This window comes from Phyllobates terribilis, unplaced genomic scaffold (assembly GCF_046119375.1).
Source record: "Phyllobates terribilis strain yellow unplaced genomic scaffold, ASM4611937v1 Scaffold_4__5_contigs__length_816908805, whole genome shotgun sequence".
In the NCBI taxonomy this organism is placed as follows: Eukaryota; Metazoa; Chordata; class Amphibia; order Anura; family Dendrobatidae; genus Phyllobates; species Phyllobates terribilis.
This window is the reverse complement of record NW_027362764.1, coordinates 119,050,649-119,069,585: the sequence shown is the minus strand read 5'-3', so window position 1 is coordinate 119,069,585 and position 18,937 is coordinate 119,050,649. Positions and strand designations below refer to the sequence as shown.

At 43.5% G+C, this 18,937-nt stretch overlaps 1 protein-coding gene across 4 annotated transcripts in view; it reads left to right on the top strand.

The window, feature by feature from the left end:
• Nucleotides 1–18,937, top strand: part of DPP6 (dipeptidyl peptidase like 6) — a 2,068,973-nt gene that overhangs the window by 1,640,399 nt on the left and 409,637 nt on the right. For all 4 annotated transcript variants that reach the window (XM_073677704.1, XM_073677702.1, XM_073677705.1 and 1 more), the window contains one exon: nt 12,245–12,297. In XM_073677704.1, the coding sequence (XP_073533805.1) occupies nt 12,245–12,297 (53 nt within the window). The remainder of the gene's footprint in view (nt 1–12,244; nt 12,298–18,937) is intronic.

Below are 18,937 nucleotides of genomic sequence, written 5' to 3'. Positions count from 1 at the left end.
TCTACAGTCCATGTCCTCTTTCTCTCTGAGGAAGATATTTGCATAATTAAATGGCTACAGGAGCATTGCATGGCCTGTAAGTCTCCTTACACCGAGTTGGTGCTGTCTGAAAAGAGAAACTTTACCTCTTGGATCCCTTGTCAGAGGCCTCTCATCCAGCCAAATGTGACCTCATGCTTTGTACTGATAAGGGCAACACTCTGAAACATGTGTCTGTAAACTGCATTGTCTGCTTGGCTTCTTACCATAAGTCATGTGACAAGGGTCATTAAAGGATCAATGTTGATGTTTAGGATTGCTACATCCAATAGGTGGCATTAGAGTTCAAGTTCTCTTTCTTTCCGAAAAGGCTATCTGCTGCTACAGATTACTCTTGACAACAGGCAGTGCACAACAGTTAGAAGGGAGACATCTAATGACTATCATTAAGGATTTTTTTTTACTGGGGTAAAACGAGATTTTTTACGTAAAGTAAGTAACAGATTGCCTATTTAGCACATTAGCTATCAAATCTGCAAGCATTTACAGATTTTTTTATTGAATAAAAAAATCTGTCTGAATTTTTCATTGTAAGTTCTATTTTTCACTCTGACTCTGATATAGCATTATTGTTGGAGCTCCTTTCTTCACTTTCCATTATGTTTTAGTCCTGCCATTATCTGGACTGTGTCGTTTTTCTCTGACCTTTTTATACATAAAAGCTGATTGTGTTACTTGTACATCCACCTGTCTGCTTTGAATATTGACTTGTACTGTGATGCATGGAGTAATGGAACCCACTCTACTCCTGCCGCTTGTCATTCTGCTTGTCTTTTATATTTCAGGCTTCAGTAACCACAAGGACTGAACATCAGCACTATATAATAGGCAAACTCTTGTAAGGCAGTAAATATTATATGATGCTTCATCATAAAATAGTAATGACTGCTAGGCTTAAGATGTGCTGTTCTACATAGAGTTAATATCAATTTGCAGAATATACTCAGCGTAAACTGAAATTATCACCTGATATATTATTAGGGTAGATTTCGTTTTTTAAACCCTTCAATACCAAAGATTTTAAAAAATATTGCTGGTAGCTTTTAACACCTCTCAGCAACAATCAGTGACTCTGCTTCTTCTAAATACCTTAAACATATTTCTTAAACTAACCTTGATCTAAAAGGGGTCATCTAGTGATCACCAGCTAGGTGATAACTTACTAATCGGTTGGGGTATAACCAACGCTGACACTCACACTGATCGGCAGAACAGAGATTTTTTATCCCCGATGGGGCACTTCTTTCCCAATTACAATATGGCATGGCAAGTCGGACACTCAACCGCTGCTTCATTATCTATGGGGCTGCAAGAAATAGCCAAGCACGGCGCACGGCAGCCCAAAAGGGAATGAATGGAGCAGCTGTCGAACATGCACACTTTTGCTCCTTTTTAAAGGGATGAAAGTGCCCCATTCTGCCAATCAGTGTGAATCTCATTGGTTGGTGGACTCTCACCGATCAATGCCTTGTTTCCACAGGGCAACAATGTCTTTAAGATCATATTATGTTCCCCAGATCTAACAGCAGAAATGAGACCGCAAATTCTTCCAAATAGAATAGTAGTCCTTACTCTAGGGTTGTACCTATGCAATAGTACCACTGTGCAGATTTTTCACTTTGCAATGCTCATATAGCAATATTTTCAATATAGCAGTGCCCACCATGCAGAACTATACAAAAAATTAAGTATTACCCCATAACAGTACCCGTACAAAAGTGTAAGGCTCAGTGCTCCTATAAAGCATAAGACCTTTTCTTCTTGTGTCAGTCCTTATAGTCAGAAATCCATTGGGCAGTAACAATTTATAACTACCAAATGAAAAAGTATAAGTGTAGAAGAGCCTCACCGTGTAGTAGATAAAGCTGCAGCTTCCGAATCATTTTGCTTGGATCCTATACCGTTGACCACTGGTAGAATCACAAAAAAAGAAAAAAACAAAAGGATATGTGCCGTCCAAAATATTTAAAAAGTTCTTATGTTTATTCCATCTTATTTAAAAATATAGGGATGTGACACATTCTATGACTAAGGGCTTCAGCCAGAAACGCGTCAAAATGGACTAATCTTTTTTATATGTATGAATATCCCTATATTTTTAAATAAGATGGAATAAAGACAAGAACTTATAAATATTTTGGACTGCATGGATCTTTTTTTTTTTTTTTCAATTTATAACTACCCTTTTATTTAGATGTAAGGTTTTCTGGACAGCAGCAGTAATCTACAGTATATTGTTGAATTCTGGACTCTTGCTTGTTCCATGAGGTTAGGTCGGGCGAGTCTGGAATATCCAGCTAAATATCAGGGTGCTATGCTTTGTACTTTAATAACTCACCATTATGGATGCATTATTATTTATTTTCAGAAGCTAGCTGACTGATACAGCCCCGTAGGAGGGGTTCGCACCACAACTCGAAATTCTCTTATACTGTTCTGCATTGGGAACAGAATGATGGAATTCATGGCATGGACGGATGGCACAGACCACATCTGTGCCTGACAAACCCTAGTGACTTTTTGGTCTGCTTTTTTACCATGCGTTTTTGCCAATGCATTACACAGGAAAAACGCAGGCAAAAACGCACAAAGAATTGACATGCTGCAGATTAGAACGCACATGAAATCCTATGAGGAAAATTCCTGATCATGTGCACAGATCTTCAAAATTCTCATAGGCAATGCTGGCATAAGGATTAACATGCATTTTTTAGGCCAATTCTGTATGGAAAAAAATGCATTAAAAATGCACCGTGTGCACATACCCTTGGGGTATATACACCTAGGTTTTTTTTCAGGTGGTCTAATACGACAAATTTTTCAAAGTGGAAACCTCTTCCGAAAGCGATTTTGCTATGTAGTGCTTTGTAGGTGTTTTTGTGTAGTAGAGCGTTTTTTGCAAGCATTTTGTCAACGTTTCCAAAATGCTTTAGGAAATGTTGTAAACATTATTTATTAAACATTATTTTAGTAGTTTGAAGTGTTTTTTTGTGACCAATTTTTACCAGTTTTTATAAATCTAGTAAGCAATCAATAAAACTCTAGCGCTGTATAAGGGAAAAATATCTCAAAAATGCTTACAAAATGTTCAAAAAGACACCCAGGCTTCTTTGTGGCATGCTTGTAGCCTTCCCACTGGCTTCTATTGTAAAGTATAGAGCTGCTTCAAAGCGGAAAATGTCTTAAGAACGGACAGGCCACTTCTTTAAAGCTTGGTCCCCAATTCATCAAAGTGTTTTTTTCCTGAAATTTTGCATAAAACACTGTGATAAATCACAAAATGTTTGTGTAATTTGAGGTTGCAAATCTTGCATCATTTGGTGCTTTCACGCCAGTGTCACCTAGGTCTGACAATATTGGCAGAGTTGGGGCAGGATGATGGTGGAACAGTAGCATGATACCACAGCTCGTCTAATTCTTGAGGAGCTGTGGGGTGCCTTACTCCACAAAATTTTACTCCCTGACTGGAGTAAGATTTGTGGCGAGGGGCACGGAAGCAGACGCCATTGTTCAGAAGCGCCGGATTCATTAAGAAGTGTGTACCTCTTAATGAATCAGGAGCATCTAACTCCAACAAGCCCACCCATCAATACTGTAGTTGTTCACGCCGGTCTTGATGAATTAGGGTCTTGGTGTTTTTCAAAACCTGAAGATAATTAAAAGCAATCAAAAGTCTGAACATATGACCCACAAAGTAATTGTCCAATAGAAATTAATAGGGAGAGTCTTTTTAAAAGTATTTTTATTTCATACATCAACAATACACAGGAAAATAACAAACTTTGTAATGTATGCTATCAGAGAAATCTGCTTCTGTCTCCTACTTGATTGCTCTTTCACTCTCAGTTAAAGAGTAAAATTGATCAAAATTGATTCAGGGAAGACAGGTTTTCCCATTACTGAGATTGGAGATGAGTTGGTGCTCATGAAATTCTATGGAAAGGGGACAAAGATGGAGCTAGAGGCAGACACAGACATTCTGCTGCAAGCTCGCCTGAAACAACAGTTACAGTTCTATAATTTTATGAGCACCAACTGTCATTTCCTGTCTCAATAATGGGAAAGTCAGTATTCACTGAAGACAAATTTTACCCTTGCATTGAGAATTTGGAGAATTAGTGATCAGATGAGAGGAGAAAAAAAAACTGATTTCTCCAATAAGGTATATTACAAAATTTCTTATTTTTATGCGTATTATAGATCCATGGGAAACAAATAGAATGAGGTTACTCTTTATGAGTTTTATCAGCCATTTTAAGGCTTTTCTAGTAACAGACCCACCCTCCAACCCTACTCCAAAAACTCTATATTCACATACCCTCCCTAAGACTATGTTCACATTGTGGTTCTCCAGACACATCCATGGGTTTTGGCTGAATCCATGAGAAATGCTATTCAGCCTGAACCCCTGAATAATGGAGCGTTAGATGCAGTGGTGTAACTGTGGCGCCCCTGAGGGTTCAGTCGCCACAGGGGTACTGCACCTCAGAACAAGGTGTGGTATCTCCTCTCCCAGGTAAGGATGGAGTACCACACAGGACCCCAACCACACACTCAACACTACACCATTCCAGTTCTGAAGGGGGCCTAAAGCACTATAGTGCTGCCCCGGGCCTGAATGGAGGAGTTGGGGGGAACCAAAGTTAGGGTGAACCACGTAGTGAGTGAGGGTGGAGGAAGCACTTTACTTTAGCACTTAATAGAATCATATATAACTGGAGGCCATTTTAATAACCGGGTCTTTAGTCGTGGATCTTTGGGGACGGCAGGTCAGCACAAGGCTGTAGCCTCCTCAGGGTCCACGGTTCCCGGTCTCAGCCCTCGAGACGGGGGATTGGGGCGGAGATATAACTGGCTCTGTCCCGGGTCGGAGTCCAACCATGAAGGCCCAGGAGGGGAGCAGAGGAGATAGGCTCCACAGTCGAAAGGATCTCAGGGTGTGCGGACGGAGCGGAGTCGCCACCTGCATTCCTTATTCTGGCCCTGCCAGAGAGACCCTGCCGCAAGAGGGGGTACCGGATCCCTATTATCTGACTTTGCACTTCACGTCTCTGTCGGAAAAGTACGGAGGTTTATGTGGATCCCAGGGGGATACGGACGGAGCGGAGTCGCCACCTGTATGCCCTAATCTGAGTTTATCCAGAGGGACCCGGCCTTACGCCACATTCTCACCACAAGTCACCAAAAAGGGCACCCAGTCGGTCCGGGAACTACACGTTACCCATAAGGGACTCAGTGGGGGACACAAGGCGGGAGAAGTTCAACAAGAGAGGAACACTTTAGAGCGGGGGTCCTGTCAAGCGCTCCTGAACTACCTGGAGTGTGCTGAACCCCACCCTAGCGGCCGCAGCTTGCCATGTGACAGCAGAGAGAAGCTGTGAGCTGAGAAAACGCTACCGTGAGTAAAGACTTGGATGACTTCAACTACTGCTTCTGTCTGTTCTTTCCTCCGTGGCTCTGCACCCACCAGCGCTCTATTCTGCATCCCTCTCTACGCTGCCCTGAGGCCCCGCTCCACCTGTGGGGAGCCGTACCAACTAAGCTGCCCGAACACCGGCCTCAGAGGACTGTCGCAGCGCTGGTGATCCTCACCAGACACCACGGGTGGCGTCACAAACATTTCCCCTTTTCCATACACCCTTTTCCCCCTTCCCTTTGCTTTTAAGAGTGACCCCAGGGTATGGGCCCGGGAGCCGGCCACCGCGGCATCCCCAAAACCAACAACGAGGCCCAGGCGCCGAGTCATTTCCCCATCCCCTGGGCGCGTCATAACTATGGGCCAATGTGAAAAATTTGGACCTGGACCCTAGCTACATGTTGGTCAGATGTATGGACCATTGTAGCATTCTAAATCCTTTAAAGACATACGTGTTGCCCCCCCTATAATATAATAATCTTGCCCATCCTGTACTGTCACCCATCCTGGGCTCCTTCCTGGTATAATGTCCTCCATCCTGGGCCCTTCCAGGTAATAATTTCCCTCACCTGGGCTGCTTGCAGAATAATTTACAACATCCTGGATCCCTTCCTGTTATAATATATCCCCATTCTGAGCCCCTTCCTGTAATAATGTCCCCATCCTGGCCCCTTGCAGTAGTAATGTCTGCATCCTAGCCACTTCCAAATATATATGTCCCCCATCCTGGGTCCCTTCCAGTAATATTGTCCATCATTCTAGACCCCATCCTGGTATAATGTCCCCAGACCTTGGCCCCTTATAGTAATAATGTCTCATCCTGGCCCTTTTAAGTAATACATGTCCTCCATCAAGGGCTCTTTCCTGGTATAATTTCCACCATCCTGGTATAATGTCTCCCATCCTGTTCCTCAACCAGTAATAATGTCCCTCTACCAATAATAATGGACCCCAACCTGGTATAATGTCCCCTTCTAGTAATAATGTCCTCATCCTGCTTTAATGTCCGCCATTCTGGGCCCCTTCCTGTAATAATATTCAATATTCTTCTTTAGCACATTTTATTAAAAACAAACAATTCTTTTCACTTTTACCCATTTTTTCCCCATGATGCACGGCGTCCTCTTCTATAGCCGGATTTACTCGGATGCATATCCAGTTGAAATAGGCTGGTGTCGGTGTAATGCAGTTGCCGGAATGCAACACACAGAGACACAAGGCGAGGAGAGTCAGAGATGAATATAAACAGCTTATAATACATATAACAGGTATTCTAAACAAGAGAATGGCAACAGGGGTAATGAACAGTAATTTGAAATATTAATAAAATGCGAAGTCTCTCAGGGTAATGTGGTGCACCCAATCATGGGAATCACCATGTCAGTTCTTTAACTCTGTATATGGCTAGGCCGAAAGTCTTTTCCGGACAAAGTCAATTAAATCACGTTTAGCTTCTTCCGCCCCAACTGTTCCCCTCCCAACCTGGGTACCTAAACCCAACTGGCCCCGGTACCGTGAGTGAACAGTAGAAGTGACGGCCCTGTTCACGTTTGCAGCTCCTCTGCTTTCACTGGCACAGGCACAGCACTCGGGGCACATCTGTGAGGGATCCGGAGCTCATCCGCCGGTGTCAGGCTGTGGCACCTCGCAGGCCTCTAGCTTAGGCCTGCTACGCAGGGCTTCTCAGCACGTAGGGAGCATGTCTGCTCCTCTCTGCTGCTTGGCGCCAAAACCACCTCAGGCTTGGCGCGCTGGCCTCCTATACCCAGGAGCTCCCTCCTGGAAGTCACCTGACTGGGTCCAGCGTCTAAAACTGCTCCCCCTTCAACTTCCCTTGTGTGACGCTCACAGCCCTCCCTGGGAAATGGGGTTACTCGGAGCCGGGTCGGTGAAGGGGTAGCGGGGGAGGACCCGTTCTGTGCCCAGGGCCGTCACATAAAAATATATGGGCTTTCAAGTAAGAGTGGTATTTTTCGACTACGCCACCTGCGGTTTCCGGTGATGGGCACCGGTGCTGCTTCAGTCCACTGAGGCCGGTGTTACGGGCAGCTAAGATGGGACGGCTCCCCACAGGCGGAGCAGGCCTCAGGGCAGTGTGAGAAGGGATGGTGGGTGCAGTGCCATGCAGGAAATAACAGGCTGAGGCGGTGTGTGAAGTCATCCAGGGTTTTTACTCACTTTCAGATGAACTTTCAGCCGCAAAGCTTCCCTCTGCTACTCACGGAGTACTGCGGCCACCGGGAAGGGGGTTTAGCACTTCCCAGGTAGATCAGGAGCACCTGTCGAGACCCCTCTGGTGTGTGTTCCTCTCCTTTGTAAGTTCTCCCACTAAGTCTTCTCCTGACTGTGTGTGGTATGAACGTGGTAAAAGGCCGGGTCCAACTGGATAAACGCAGTGTAAGAGATACAGGTGGCGTAAGCCGCTCCGTCCGTATCCCCCCTGGGATCCACTAAGCCTCCGGGCTTTTCTGACTGAGACGTGAAGTAACAAAGTCAGATATCGGGGGCCGGTCACCCCTCTTGCAGCAGGAATCCCTCTGACTAGGCCAGAATAAAGAATACAGGTGGCGTAGGCCGCTTGGTCCGCATCCCCTGGGATCCTTTTGCCTGCGGAGCCTATCTCCTCTGCTCCCCTCCAGGCCTTCTTAGGTAAGGACCTTGACCGGGTAGAGACAGTGGTTAACTCTGACGCGCTCCTCGTCTCAAGGCCAAAGTACGAGGACCGTGTATCTTCGGTCAGCTGCAGCCCTTTGCTGGATTCTAGCAGAAGACCACCATCAGAGACGAAGATCACAATCAAAGACCTTGAACTTAAGCTGGCCGTAGATTAAATATGAATCAATATGTGTTTCCTAAAAGTGTGTCCTCCACCCTCACCCACTACATGGTTCCCCCTATCTTTGGTTCCCCCCATCTCCTCTATCCCGGGCCGGGGCAGCACCCTGGTGCATTTAGGCCCCCTACAGGACAGGAGTAGCGTAGTGTTGAGTGGTGAAGTGGGATCCTGAGAAGTGTTCCATCCTTACCTGGAAGAGGTGATACTATACCTCTACTGAGGTGCAGTACCCCTGTGGCGACTGAATCCTCAGGGGCGCTACACTTGCACATTTTGGTTCCGCTTGACTGTGCCTGACCAGCAGATGACAATCTCTCTCCATCTTTGAAGCATCCTGTAAGAATTCTCTTAAAGGCTCTCTTGCCTCTACTACATCGGCATGGGCCCCTGCATAGACCGCTATGACTAAGTGATTTTCAGTGAATTTCATTTGTGCTTTTTTTTTTTAAAACTATGTCTTTTCAGATGGGCATAAAAACATAATCAGGATATTGTGCCCATCTGAAAAAAACGAACACTTTCAGAAAAATCAGAAGCAGTTTAATTCCAATGGTGTCATTCCAGTCTATGGCTCCATTAGGGGTCCAGAAGGTTCAAAAGTTTCAGACCGAACACCGGACAAAACTTTGAAGAAAAGAACAGCTCCATGTGAAGAGAATGTAATATAAATTGATTTTCTCACTAAAATGTTTATTTCTGAAGGAATGATGTATGATGAAACTCCATGACTTTTTTTTAGTATTATGTGGTGTCAAGAAAACATTTAAATGCATGAATGCTCATCTGAGCAGGACGGTGCACAGCATGCTGCACGAAATAAGATCTAGATTGATTTTCCTACTTTTTAATTCCTCTCGTATTTCTAGTTTTCATGATTGACAGGCAGCTTTACAGTGCAGCTGTTGTGCCTTATTCACAAAATCTATTTTCGCTCCTTTAAAGCAAACAACATGTAATGTTACTGTACAGGTCAAAATGGCTTTGACGAAAAAAAGCATTGTTACTCATAGATGCAATTATTGGCTTTCAATGCTCTGTGCTATGTAGGTTTCCTCAAGTCGGTTCACATACTTCAAAGATCTGTCTCTTGGGCTCAGTTAATATAGTCCCCTGCTGGTCAATGACTGACATTGGTGATAGGCCTACTACATCTTGCTCGCTGAAATTAGCCAAAGCATGCACTTTGGTTGTCATAAAGAGAATGAACAAAAAGGCTTCATACCATGAGACAGCCTGCACTTATATATACAGCTCAGCACAGCATCGAGGTATAAGGCTTTGTGCAGGCAACTGCCAACTGTCGTAATTGGCAAGAATATTTGTCATGGGCATTCGATAAAGGCTAGTTCTTCCTAATAATTAGCTGTCCAACCCTGAATGATAGAGCCGTCGATGGAACCCAGGCCTGATAAATTGGAGTGGTCTCTAATGAGACTGGGGTCATGGCGCCGGCCACGTTGGATCATAATCCTGTGTCATTTCACCATTACAGCCTTTTGACATTATTACATTTCAAGGTTCACCTCTGATAGTAACACTGCGGAAATGCTGAAATGTAATTAGGTGCATGAACAAAAATGGTGAAATCCGGCAAGGTATTGGGGGCTCGACATAGGACACTGCTGACCTTACTGCACTAATTGGGTTTTCATTTATAGAGTCTATAACAGATATTATGGGCCGTCAGTTATAAAGATATAAGGCCATGTTCCCACGATGAGCTTTTGGTCAGTTTTTTGATGTTGCAGAATTTCTGCGCCTAGTAAGTAAATTAAGTTACTTGTGTTTTCATTGCGCTTTTGAGTGTTTTTTACATGCATTTTTATCACATTTTTGACACGACGGTTTTTGTCTCTTTTCGGTATGTCATGTTTTAAGTAAAACTGCTTTGCTTTTTATACTTCCTGTTATTTGGCTTTAACCAAACCTTAGTGATACAGTCATTTGCAGAGTCTGTTTCCGCAGTGGAAGTGCACCATAAAAAAGCATATGCAGAAAATCTGCACAAAAACCTCAGGGTCCCCGCAAGAGAAATTGACATGATGCAGATTTCAAAAAAGTACCGCTGGTCAGTTTACGCTGCATGAAAAGAAAGCACAATAAGCATAAGATTTCTATAAATCCCATCCATTTTGCTGGAACTGTAAGGTTAGGTTACCACTATGAGTTTTTGGTAAGTTTTTAATCTTGCATGTTTTTGATGCACAAAAAACACAGAGTGCTAAGCTCCCCACTCCCACAATGAGTATTTGGTGAGTTTTAGTTTACCTATTTGTGGGAATTTAGCCTAAAGGTCTATGGCCTTGATTCATCAATTGCTGTATTTCTAAGTTACTTTTCTTTTTCTGTCTTATGGTATTTGCTGAGGTTTACTGTGCCAAATTTATCAAAATGTCTAACGAGGTTTATGAGTTTGGCATAAAGTGAAAAATGGCCTTTTTTTCCTGTTACTTACCATTTTTGTGACTTTTTGATTAAAAGAAGCCTTAGGCCACGGCCACTATCAATATTTGGTCAGTATTCAGTCAGTATTTTTTCTCAAGAGTGGGACCCAAAACCAGGAGTGGGTGATAAATGCAGAATTAGTGCCTTTGTTTCAATTGTACCTTTTCTCTGATTGTTCCTCACCTGGTCTTGGCTCCCACTCCTGAGAAAAAATACTGACCGAATACTGACCAAATACTGATACTGGGGCCATGGTCCAATGGGGGAGACTGGAGTGGAGTTGGGCAAAATGTAGCAAATTTTTAAAGGGTTTATCCAGGACTTTTTTTTTACTAAAGGCCTAAAAAATAACAGGTAGATTGTTGTTAACTACCTGCCTGTTCTATCCGGTGCCAGCACAGAGCAGTCATTGACCGCTCCTGCTAATGATTCAGCTGTTCCATGTCAACAGGGCAGCTCTTAATCTTCCGGGCTGCTCTGATGATGGGGTGTTACTGCCGACTTCATGCAGTTGGGCAGTCAGTTGTCAATCAGCATAACATCAGCAGTCCCGCCCTGTCAACAGAATAGAATGGAAGAGAAGCCAGTGCTCTGTCAACATGATGTCAGCGGACGATGCTGAATCTTCGGCAGGAGAGGATATCGGCACCTGACACAACATGCAGGTATGTAGCAACTACCTGGCTGTTAGTTCTTAGGCTTGTAGTAAAAAAAAAAATTAGTTCCAGACAACCCTTTTAAAAGTCACAATTGATGATTCAGCTGAAAACATCTGGAATCGCTAGACTCTGTCCACAATGTGGAAAAAATTAGAAAACAGATGAGCATATGTGAAATATACTTAAAAAAGCACAAATAGAATAATAAATATGGTGCAAACAAAAGAAAGGCGCAAAACGCACAAAACTAGACAAAAAACAAGTGCAAAAACAATGATGAATCAGGGCCTTGGTGTATGTTTGGAAGAAGCAAATGCAGTGACATTTGGATTTTTTTTGTTTCTAAAGAGGAAATCATGTTGTATTACAGTAGCAGCATTTCACAAAATCTCATATGCGCACTGCAGAGAAAATTGTAAATTGACCAATGCTAGATTTTTAAAATTCCCAGGAGTGCTAAGGGTGAAATATGCTGCAAATCCTCTGCATTTTCAGGCTCATGTGAGTCTGACCAATGGATCAGACTCACTTGCCAAGAACGAGGCATTGAAATGTCCAGTCTGGGAGGAGTGGAGCCTGCAACCTGTACCACTGCTCCATTCATTGTCTATGGATCTAATAGCCAAGTGCATTACTCAGATTTCTCCAGCAGTCTCATAGACAATGAATGGAGTGGTGGCACGCTCTATACTATCTCCATCTCCAATGTAAAGTACGATGTAGTATACTGTATACAGTATGTGCATCCAGCGCTTGTTCTAGAGTAATCCATAACAGCTGGCATTACACCTGCATATTTCTTCTTGTTTTATGTCAGTGTTCCTCATACATTTCTCTTTATTATTGCAGATTTACCAGCACTCATTTACAGCGCAGTATGTCCTATGTGACCTCATCACTGGGTAAGATTTCTGCTTTCACATTTAATACTGGTCATCACTGATGTAGCCATTTACGATGACTTCTTTTTGGTTAGTGGCATCTTCATTTGATGATTGAAAAATTGGGGAACGTTTAATGATTAAAACCATTGTTTCTCACTCCAACAACATCCAAGTGCCGTCATTATTATATACTGTCCTGCTCATTAGAAGGGCAACATATAAACAGTGAGCACTCCCCTAAAGTTTTCACCTTAACCGCTGATGAAACTATGGAGGTTTCCTTCCTTAAAGGGATTCTCTGTCAGTTTAAAAAAAATTAACAACAACAAATGAACAGTATAAAAAAAAAGAAGTAACTATACTTACCCCTGCTGTGTCCAGTCTTGAGGCTCTGGTGATCCCTCAGTCTGTGCTTACTTCCTGCAGTAAATGTGTGCCACACACAACTACATGACCACTGCAGCCAGTGGACTCATTGACCTCATCAGTCACAAGTCTCTCATGCTACTGTCATGTATGCATGGTCGGCACATGTTAGCTGCAGGAAGCTAGCAGAGACCAGTGGGTACTACTTACTGCTGTGGATGAAAGGGGTGATTATAGGTTACTCCGTTATTTTATATAATTTCTTTCTCATGAGAAATGCACAGGAAACTAGCGGGCAGGTGGGTCCCTGGCAGCTTTCTCCCACCAGCTCCCCTTAAGTGATAGGTCTCTCCTTATACAAGCATGCAAGGAGAGACCTGTCACTCCAGGACTGCAGGCAAGGAGAAACCACTAGGGATCCACCCGTAAGACTAGTCTCCAATGTGGCTCGGTCCCTGGCAGCTATTTTCTCTGATGTGGCTCCTTATACAAGCATGCAAGGAGAGACCTGTCACTCCAGGGCTGCAGACAAGGAGAAGCCACTAGGGATCCACCCGTTAGACCAGTCTCCAATGTGGCTCGGTCCCTGGCAGCTATTTTCTCTGAATTGCCGTAGCATTTCAGAGTCAAACATACCTGGCTGATAAAATACAGCCAGAGTCTGATACATGCTCCCTGTAGATCGGGCAACATGTATTAGCTCTCAGGTTCCCTTTAAAACAGGGGAAAGCCCATTTAACTTGTCTCCAAACCCAACATATCCTTAAAATGGTGCCAGATGGTAGCCAAAAGGAACGGAAAAACCTACACATCTGATAGATACCATTCGTCAGATATCTGTTGGCCAACTCTCATATTGGGCATGTATGTTTTTTACTGAATGTCTGTGAAGGAGTGGAGTTTATGACGAAATACCATCAGCCACCCATAGACTCCTTGTTCAAAATGGTAAATATTGAGATTGAGGCAACACATGCAGTGAATTGAGCCTTTTGTTAACCCATGCTTGTTCAAAATGGTATATGTTTAATGTATAACTTTTTAATGGATTGTGCAAGAGTTTAATAAATTGGAATAATGACAAATTGTAGAAGTTAATACAATTCAAGAAAAGTTAAGGTATAGAAAATAATTCAATAATCCCTATTGATTTTGCTTTTTAAATAAGCATTAATGGTTTTGCAGACAATTTTGATCATCTTAAACCAAAAGAAAGACAATTCAACAAAGCGTTTTTGCCAGAATCATGGTGGAAAACACTTTGACATGTCACAAATTTTTTGTGCAACTTTGAAGTTGCACAAAAATGTTGTGACTTTTGGTGTTTTTACGCCAGTCCCTGCTGGTCTGGTGAAGTGGCGGGATGGGCATGACAAAGCGAGCATGGCAAATTATTCAACATTTATGTCATTTTGGTGGCATAAATTACACCAGAAATATGCTTTAGTACCTGACTGAAGTAAAATTTGTGGCAAGGCACATGCCATATGCAAGATGTGTGCAGTGAGTCATGGGGGAGGCTCCAGATGTTGCAGAGGGGCCAGCTGGGATATTTAGTTCCTTTTGCAGCATATTTTAATGTCACAGTAGCTGTAGTGGGCAGCTGGACCCCTAAGCACTTCTCTCGTGTCCACAACAATTGTCAATTGTGGGAGGTGGCATTTATGGAGATGGTATAACATCCCCCGGGGGCGCTCCTGTAGATGTGGTGTCTGGGTGCAGGTGTTGGAGCGCCTGTGATATTAGTGCAGCCAGACACACATGTGAACTTGTAAATGTAACTTTATTGAAGCAGAAAACAGGGTACAGTCTCTCTAACAAAAAGGCAAAGTGGCGGCAATTCACAGTATAGGTTACACCCCATAACAAGTGTATGAAAGACGGTGTCTTCTTATGAAATAAACAAGTATAGGGCCTCTCATGGTGGCTGGAGCACAGTTCTTTTCATTTGATTATGTAGAAAATATTATGCACAGTCCAGGTAATGCTACACTGATGACGGGACCTTCACGGCTTGACTGTTAGAACCCTCCTGTTTGTTTTTCTATCTTGTGGTTTGCGGTCATGTGACTATCTGCCTTTATATTCCAGCTCCGCCCTTCTGGCTGAGCTGGACTTCAGTGTTCTACTGTCTCTCTAGCCTGGTGCTTCTGTGCCTTTCTCTGTCAAGTTTGCTTGGTCCTCTGGGAACTCTAGTACTTTTTCAGCTTGTCTTTTTGTGCTCCGCAACAACTTCTGTTTAGGAGGTGTCCCATTTTTGTCCCAGTCCTTAGTTCATGTAGGGACCCCTCCCTTAATTCTATAGGTCTTCGTTCAGACTAGGCGAGGACTAAGGCGAGTCTGTTCACAAGGAACAGGCAGCCCGCAACATTGTAGGGATTCAGATTAGTCTTAGTGTAGGGACAGCTTTCCCCTATCTTTCCTTAGTACATGTTGCAGATCATAACAGTAAGTCCAGCCCAAAAAACTAAAAGGAAAGAAATTCGGGGATCAGTATGGTTTCTATCCAGGAGTTGGCTCAACGCCTGCAGGGATTGTCTCTGGAGGTGGCCGAGCTTCAGCAACACGTGAGTAGCTGTCCTGGAGCGCATTTTGTCAAACCCAAAATGCCTGATGTTTTTCTATGGTAAACAGCAAGATTTTTTTTCCTTTAAAAATGCTTGTTTGTTATATTTTCGTTTGAGACCAAGATCCTCTGGGAATGAATCACAGCGCATTGGTTTTATTATGTCACTTTTGTGCAATGAACCACAGGGGTGGGCCTTTTCTCTCCAGCCTAATGATCCGTGTTTAAGGTCTGTTGAACAATTTTTTTCTGCTATGGGTCTATTATATGATGATCCTGATCGAATCTCATCTGCTGAATCAGAACTTAGACGTTTGAATCAGGCGTCAGATGATGTTGAAAATTATTGCACACACTTCAGGAGATGGGCTTCAGAAGTTAAGTGGAATGATTCGGCGCTGAGATGTTTATTTCTTGCTGGTCTGAGTGAAAGGGTTAAGGATTTACTAATTGCATTCCCTGCACCTGAGACTCTGCAGGAAGCTCTGCAGTTAGCTGTTCGTATAGACAGAAGACTGAGGTGCAGGCTCAATGAGGTAAAGACTCCTGTAATGTCAGGTCCTAGTCCCCAGAAAATCTGCTCTGACGGTGGGGAACCGATGGAGGTTGGGGGGATGTCACTCCGCTCTCAGGAAAAAGACCGGAGATTCGCCGAGGGATTGTGTCTTTATTGTGGTAAAGCTGACCATTTGATTAAGTATTGTGAGCGTCGTTTAAGTAAATAAAAAAAAGGGTCAGTTACGCCAGTATAGCCTGCTTACGCTCTGCAGGAGTGTTTCTTTCTGGGAGTACTACTCTGCAGGGAGATTTGATTGAATTTCAGGTATTTGTGGATTGTGGTTCAACACTTAATGTGATTGATAAAGGGTTTTTGGAAAACCTTAAATTGAAATCCAGACCTTTGTCATCACCTATTTCTGTGGTTGCAATTGATAACACTCCTTTGAAATGTATTACTCACAAGACTGCTGCATTTCCTCTCACTATCAATGGAGTTCACCAAGAAATTTTGGACTTGGGTGTTTTGGATAATTTGCCCTCTCCAGTTGTTCTAGGATTGCCTTGGTTAAGACTGCACAATCCTTTATTGGACTGGTCTACTAATGTGATTAAGTCTTGGAGTCCGAAGTGCTATGATAAATGTTGTAATGGTCGCATTGCGGCTGTGGAAAAAGTGGAATTACCTGTACCTATTCAAGATGTTTGGAGGGTTTTCTCGGGGCAGGAGTCGCAAGTTTTACCTCCTCATAGGGATTATGATTGCGTCATTGAGTTTGTTCCGGGTGCTACTCTTCCCAAAAGTCGCTTGTTTAATCTGACTATCCCTGAAAGAAAGGCCTTGGAGGAGTACATACAGACAAGCCTGGCTGCTGGTCACATTAGACCTTCTAAGTCACCAGTGGCAGTTGGATTCTTCTTTGTTAAAAAAAGGACGGCGGTTTACGTCCATGTCTGGATTTTCGTGAAATTAATAAGATTACCATACGCAATTCCTACCCATTACCGTTAATTCCTGACTTGTTTAACCAGTTAGTGGGAGCCAAGTGGTTCTCCAAAATTGATCTCCGGGGGGCATACAATTTGTTACATGTGAAGGAGGGTGATGAATGGAAACACTGCGGTAGGTCATTTTGAGAATCTGGTGATGCCTTTTGGTCTTACCAATGCACCTGCATTTTTTCAGAACCTTATTAAAGACATCCTGAGACCTCTGATTGGTAAGAACGTGGTTGTGTATTTGGATGACATTTTGATTTATTCACCAGATCTGGAGTCCCATTGGCAGAGTGTACGTGAAGTTTTGCAGTTATTGAGTGATAATTCACTCTTTGGTAAGCTGGAGAAATGTGAGTTCGCTGTGCAGAAAATTAGTTTTTTGGGCTACATTGTCTCCAGCGAGGGCTTTGAGATGAACGATGTGAAGGTTCAGGCTGTGCAGGAATGGCCTAGGCCTATTGGTTTGAAATCTATACAGAGATTTTTAGGTTTTGCCAATTATTACAGGAAATTCATTAAGAATTTTTCGGTAATTGTTAAACCTCTAACCGATCTCACCAGGAAAGGTGCGAATACGGCCATTGAAGCGTTTGAGTATCTCAAAGAGAGGTTCAGTTCTGCCCCTATCCTTATGCAGCCTGATGAGACCAAGCCTTTTTTGGTCGAGGTCGATGCTTCATCGGTGGGGGTCGGAGCAGTTTTGTCTCAGGAGAACAAGGGTGGAGTACATCCTTGTGCCTTCTTTTCGAGGAAATTTTCAGAAACCGAACTGAATTATGATGTTGGAAATCGGGAGTTGCTGGCTATTAAACTTGCATTTGAACACTGGCGTCATTTTTTGGAAGGCGCTAGATTTCCTATTCAGGTTTTCACAGATCATAGGAATCTGATATGTCTGGATGCTGCCAAGCGCTTGAATGCCCGTCAAGCTAGGTGGGCACTTTTTTTTTCTCGGTTTCATTTTTCTGTTACCTATATCCCTGGTACTAAGAATGTTAAAGCCAATGCTTTATCTCGCAGCTTCTCTCCTACGGTCGGTGCCGAGGAGGAGACCATTTTACAGAAAGGAATTGTGGTGGCGGCTTTGGACTCCGTTTTGGAGAATGGGATTCTGAAAGCTCAAGATGATGCTCCATATAACACTCCCCATGGGAGGTTGTTCGTGCCTAGAGCCTTTAGGAGAGATTTGTTTGTGGAGTGTCATGAGTCTCGATTGGCAGGTCATCCAGGAATTTCAGAGACTAAGAGACTGATCAGTCGCAGTTTTTGGTGGCCTGGATGGCAAAAGGAAGTCATCAAGTGGGTGCGTCAGTGTACTGTGTGCGCTAGGTCAAAGGCTTCACATACTCCTGCTGCGGGGTTGCTTTGCCCTCTGGAGGTTCCTAGTGCGCCTTGGACGCATCTCACTATGGATTTTATTACTGATCTTCCTGTGTCTGAGGGTTTTACTGTCATCTGGGTGGTCGTGGACCGTTTTAGTAAGATGTGTCATTTGGCTGCATTCATTAAGTTGCCCTGCGCCAAGACACTCGCTAAGGCGTTTTTTAAGGAGATTGTCAAGCTCCATGGCGTTCCCACGGATATTGTTTCTGATAGAGGACCTCACTTTGTGGCTTGCTTTTGGCGTGCTTTTTGTACAGGTTGGGAGTCCATTTGTCATTTTCATCTGGGTATCATCCTGAGTCTAATGGACAGACTGAAAGAAAGAACCAGGATGTTGAACAGTTTTTGCGTTGTTTTGTGGTGGACAATCAAGAGGTGTGGTCTGAGTTTCTGCCTTTCGCAGAATTTGCTCTTAACAATCATACATCCTCTTCTGCTGGGTGTTCTCCTTTTTTTGTTGTACTGGGAGACATCCGTCTTTTGGTTCGTTTTCCAAATTGGGGTCGGCGGTGCCGGAGGAGGAGAATTTTTCCGGTGATTTGGAGAGAGTTTGGACTAATGTACGTTGTAACCTTCAAGAGACTAACAAAAAGTCCAAGAAGTATTTTGACAGGAAACGTAAAGAGGTTTTGTTTACTGTGGGTGACATGGTTTGGTTGTCCTCGAAGAACCTGCGGTTGTGGATTCCCTCTAAAAAACTGGGTCCTAAGTTTGTGGGTCCATTTAAAGTGCTTCAGGTTGTTAACCAGTCTGCTGTTAGGTTGGATGTCCCTACTTCCTGGAAGATTAATCCTGTGTTTCATGTTTCCTTGTTGAAAAAGGTTGATGTATCAGATAGGGATGCCA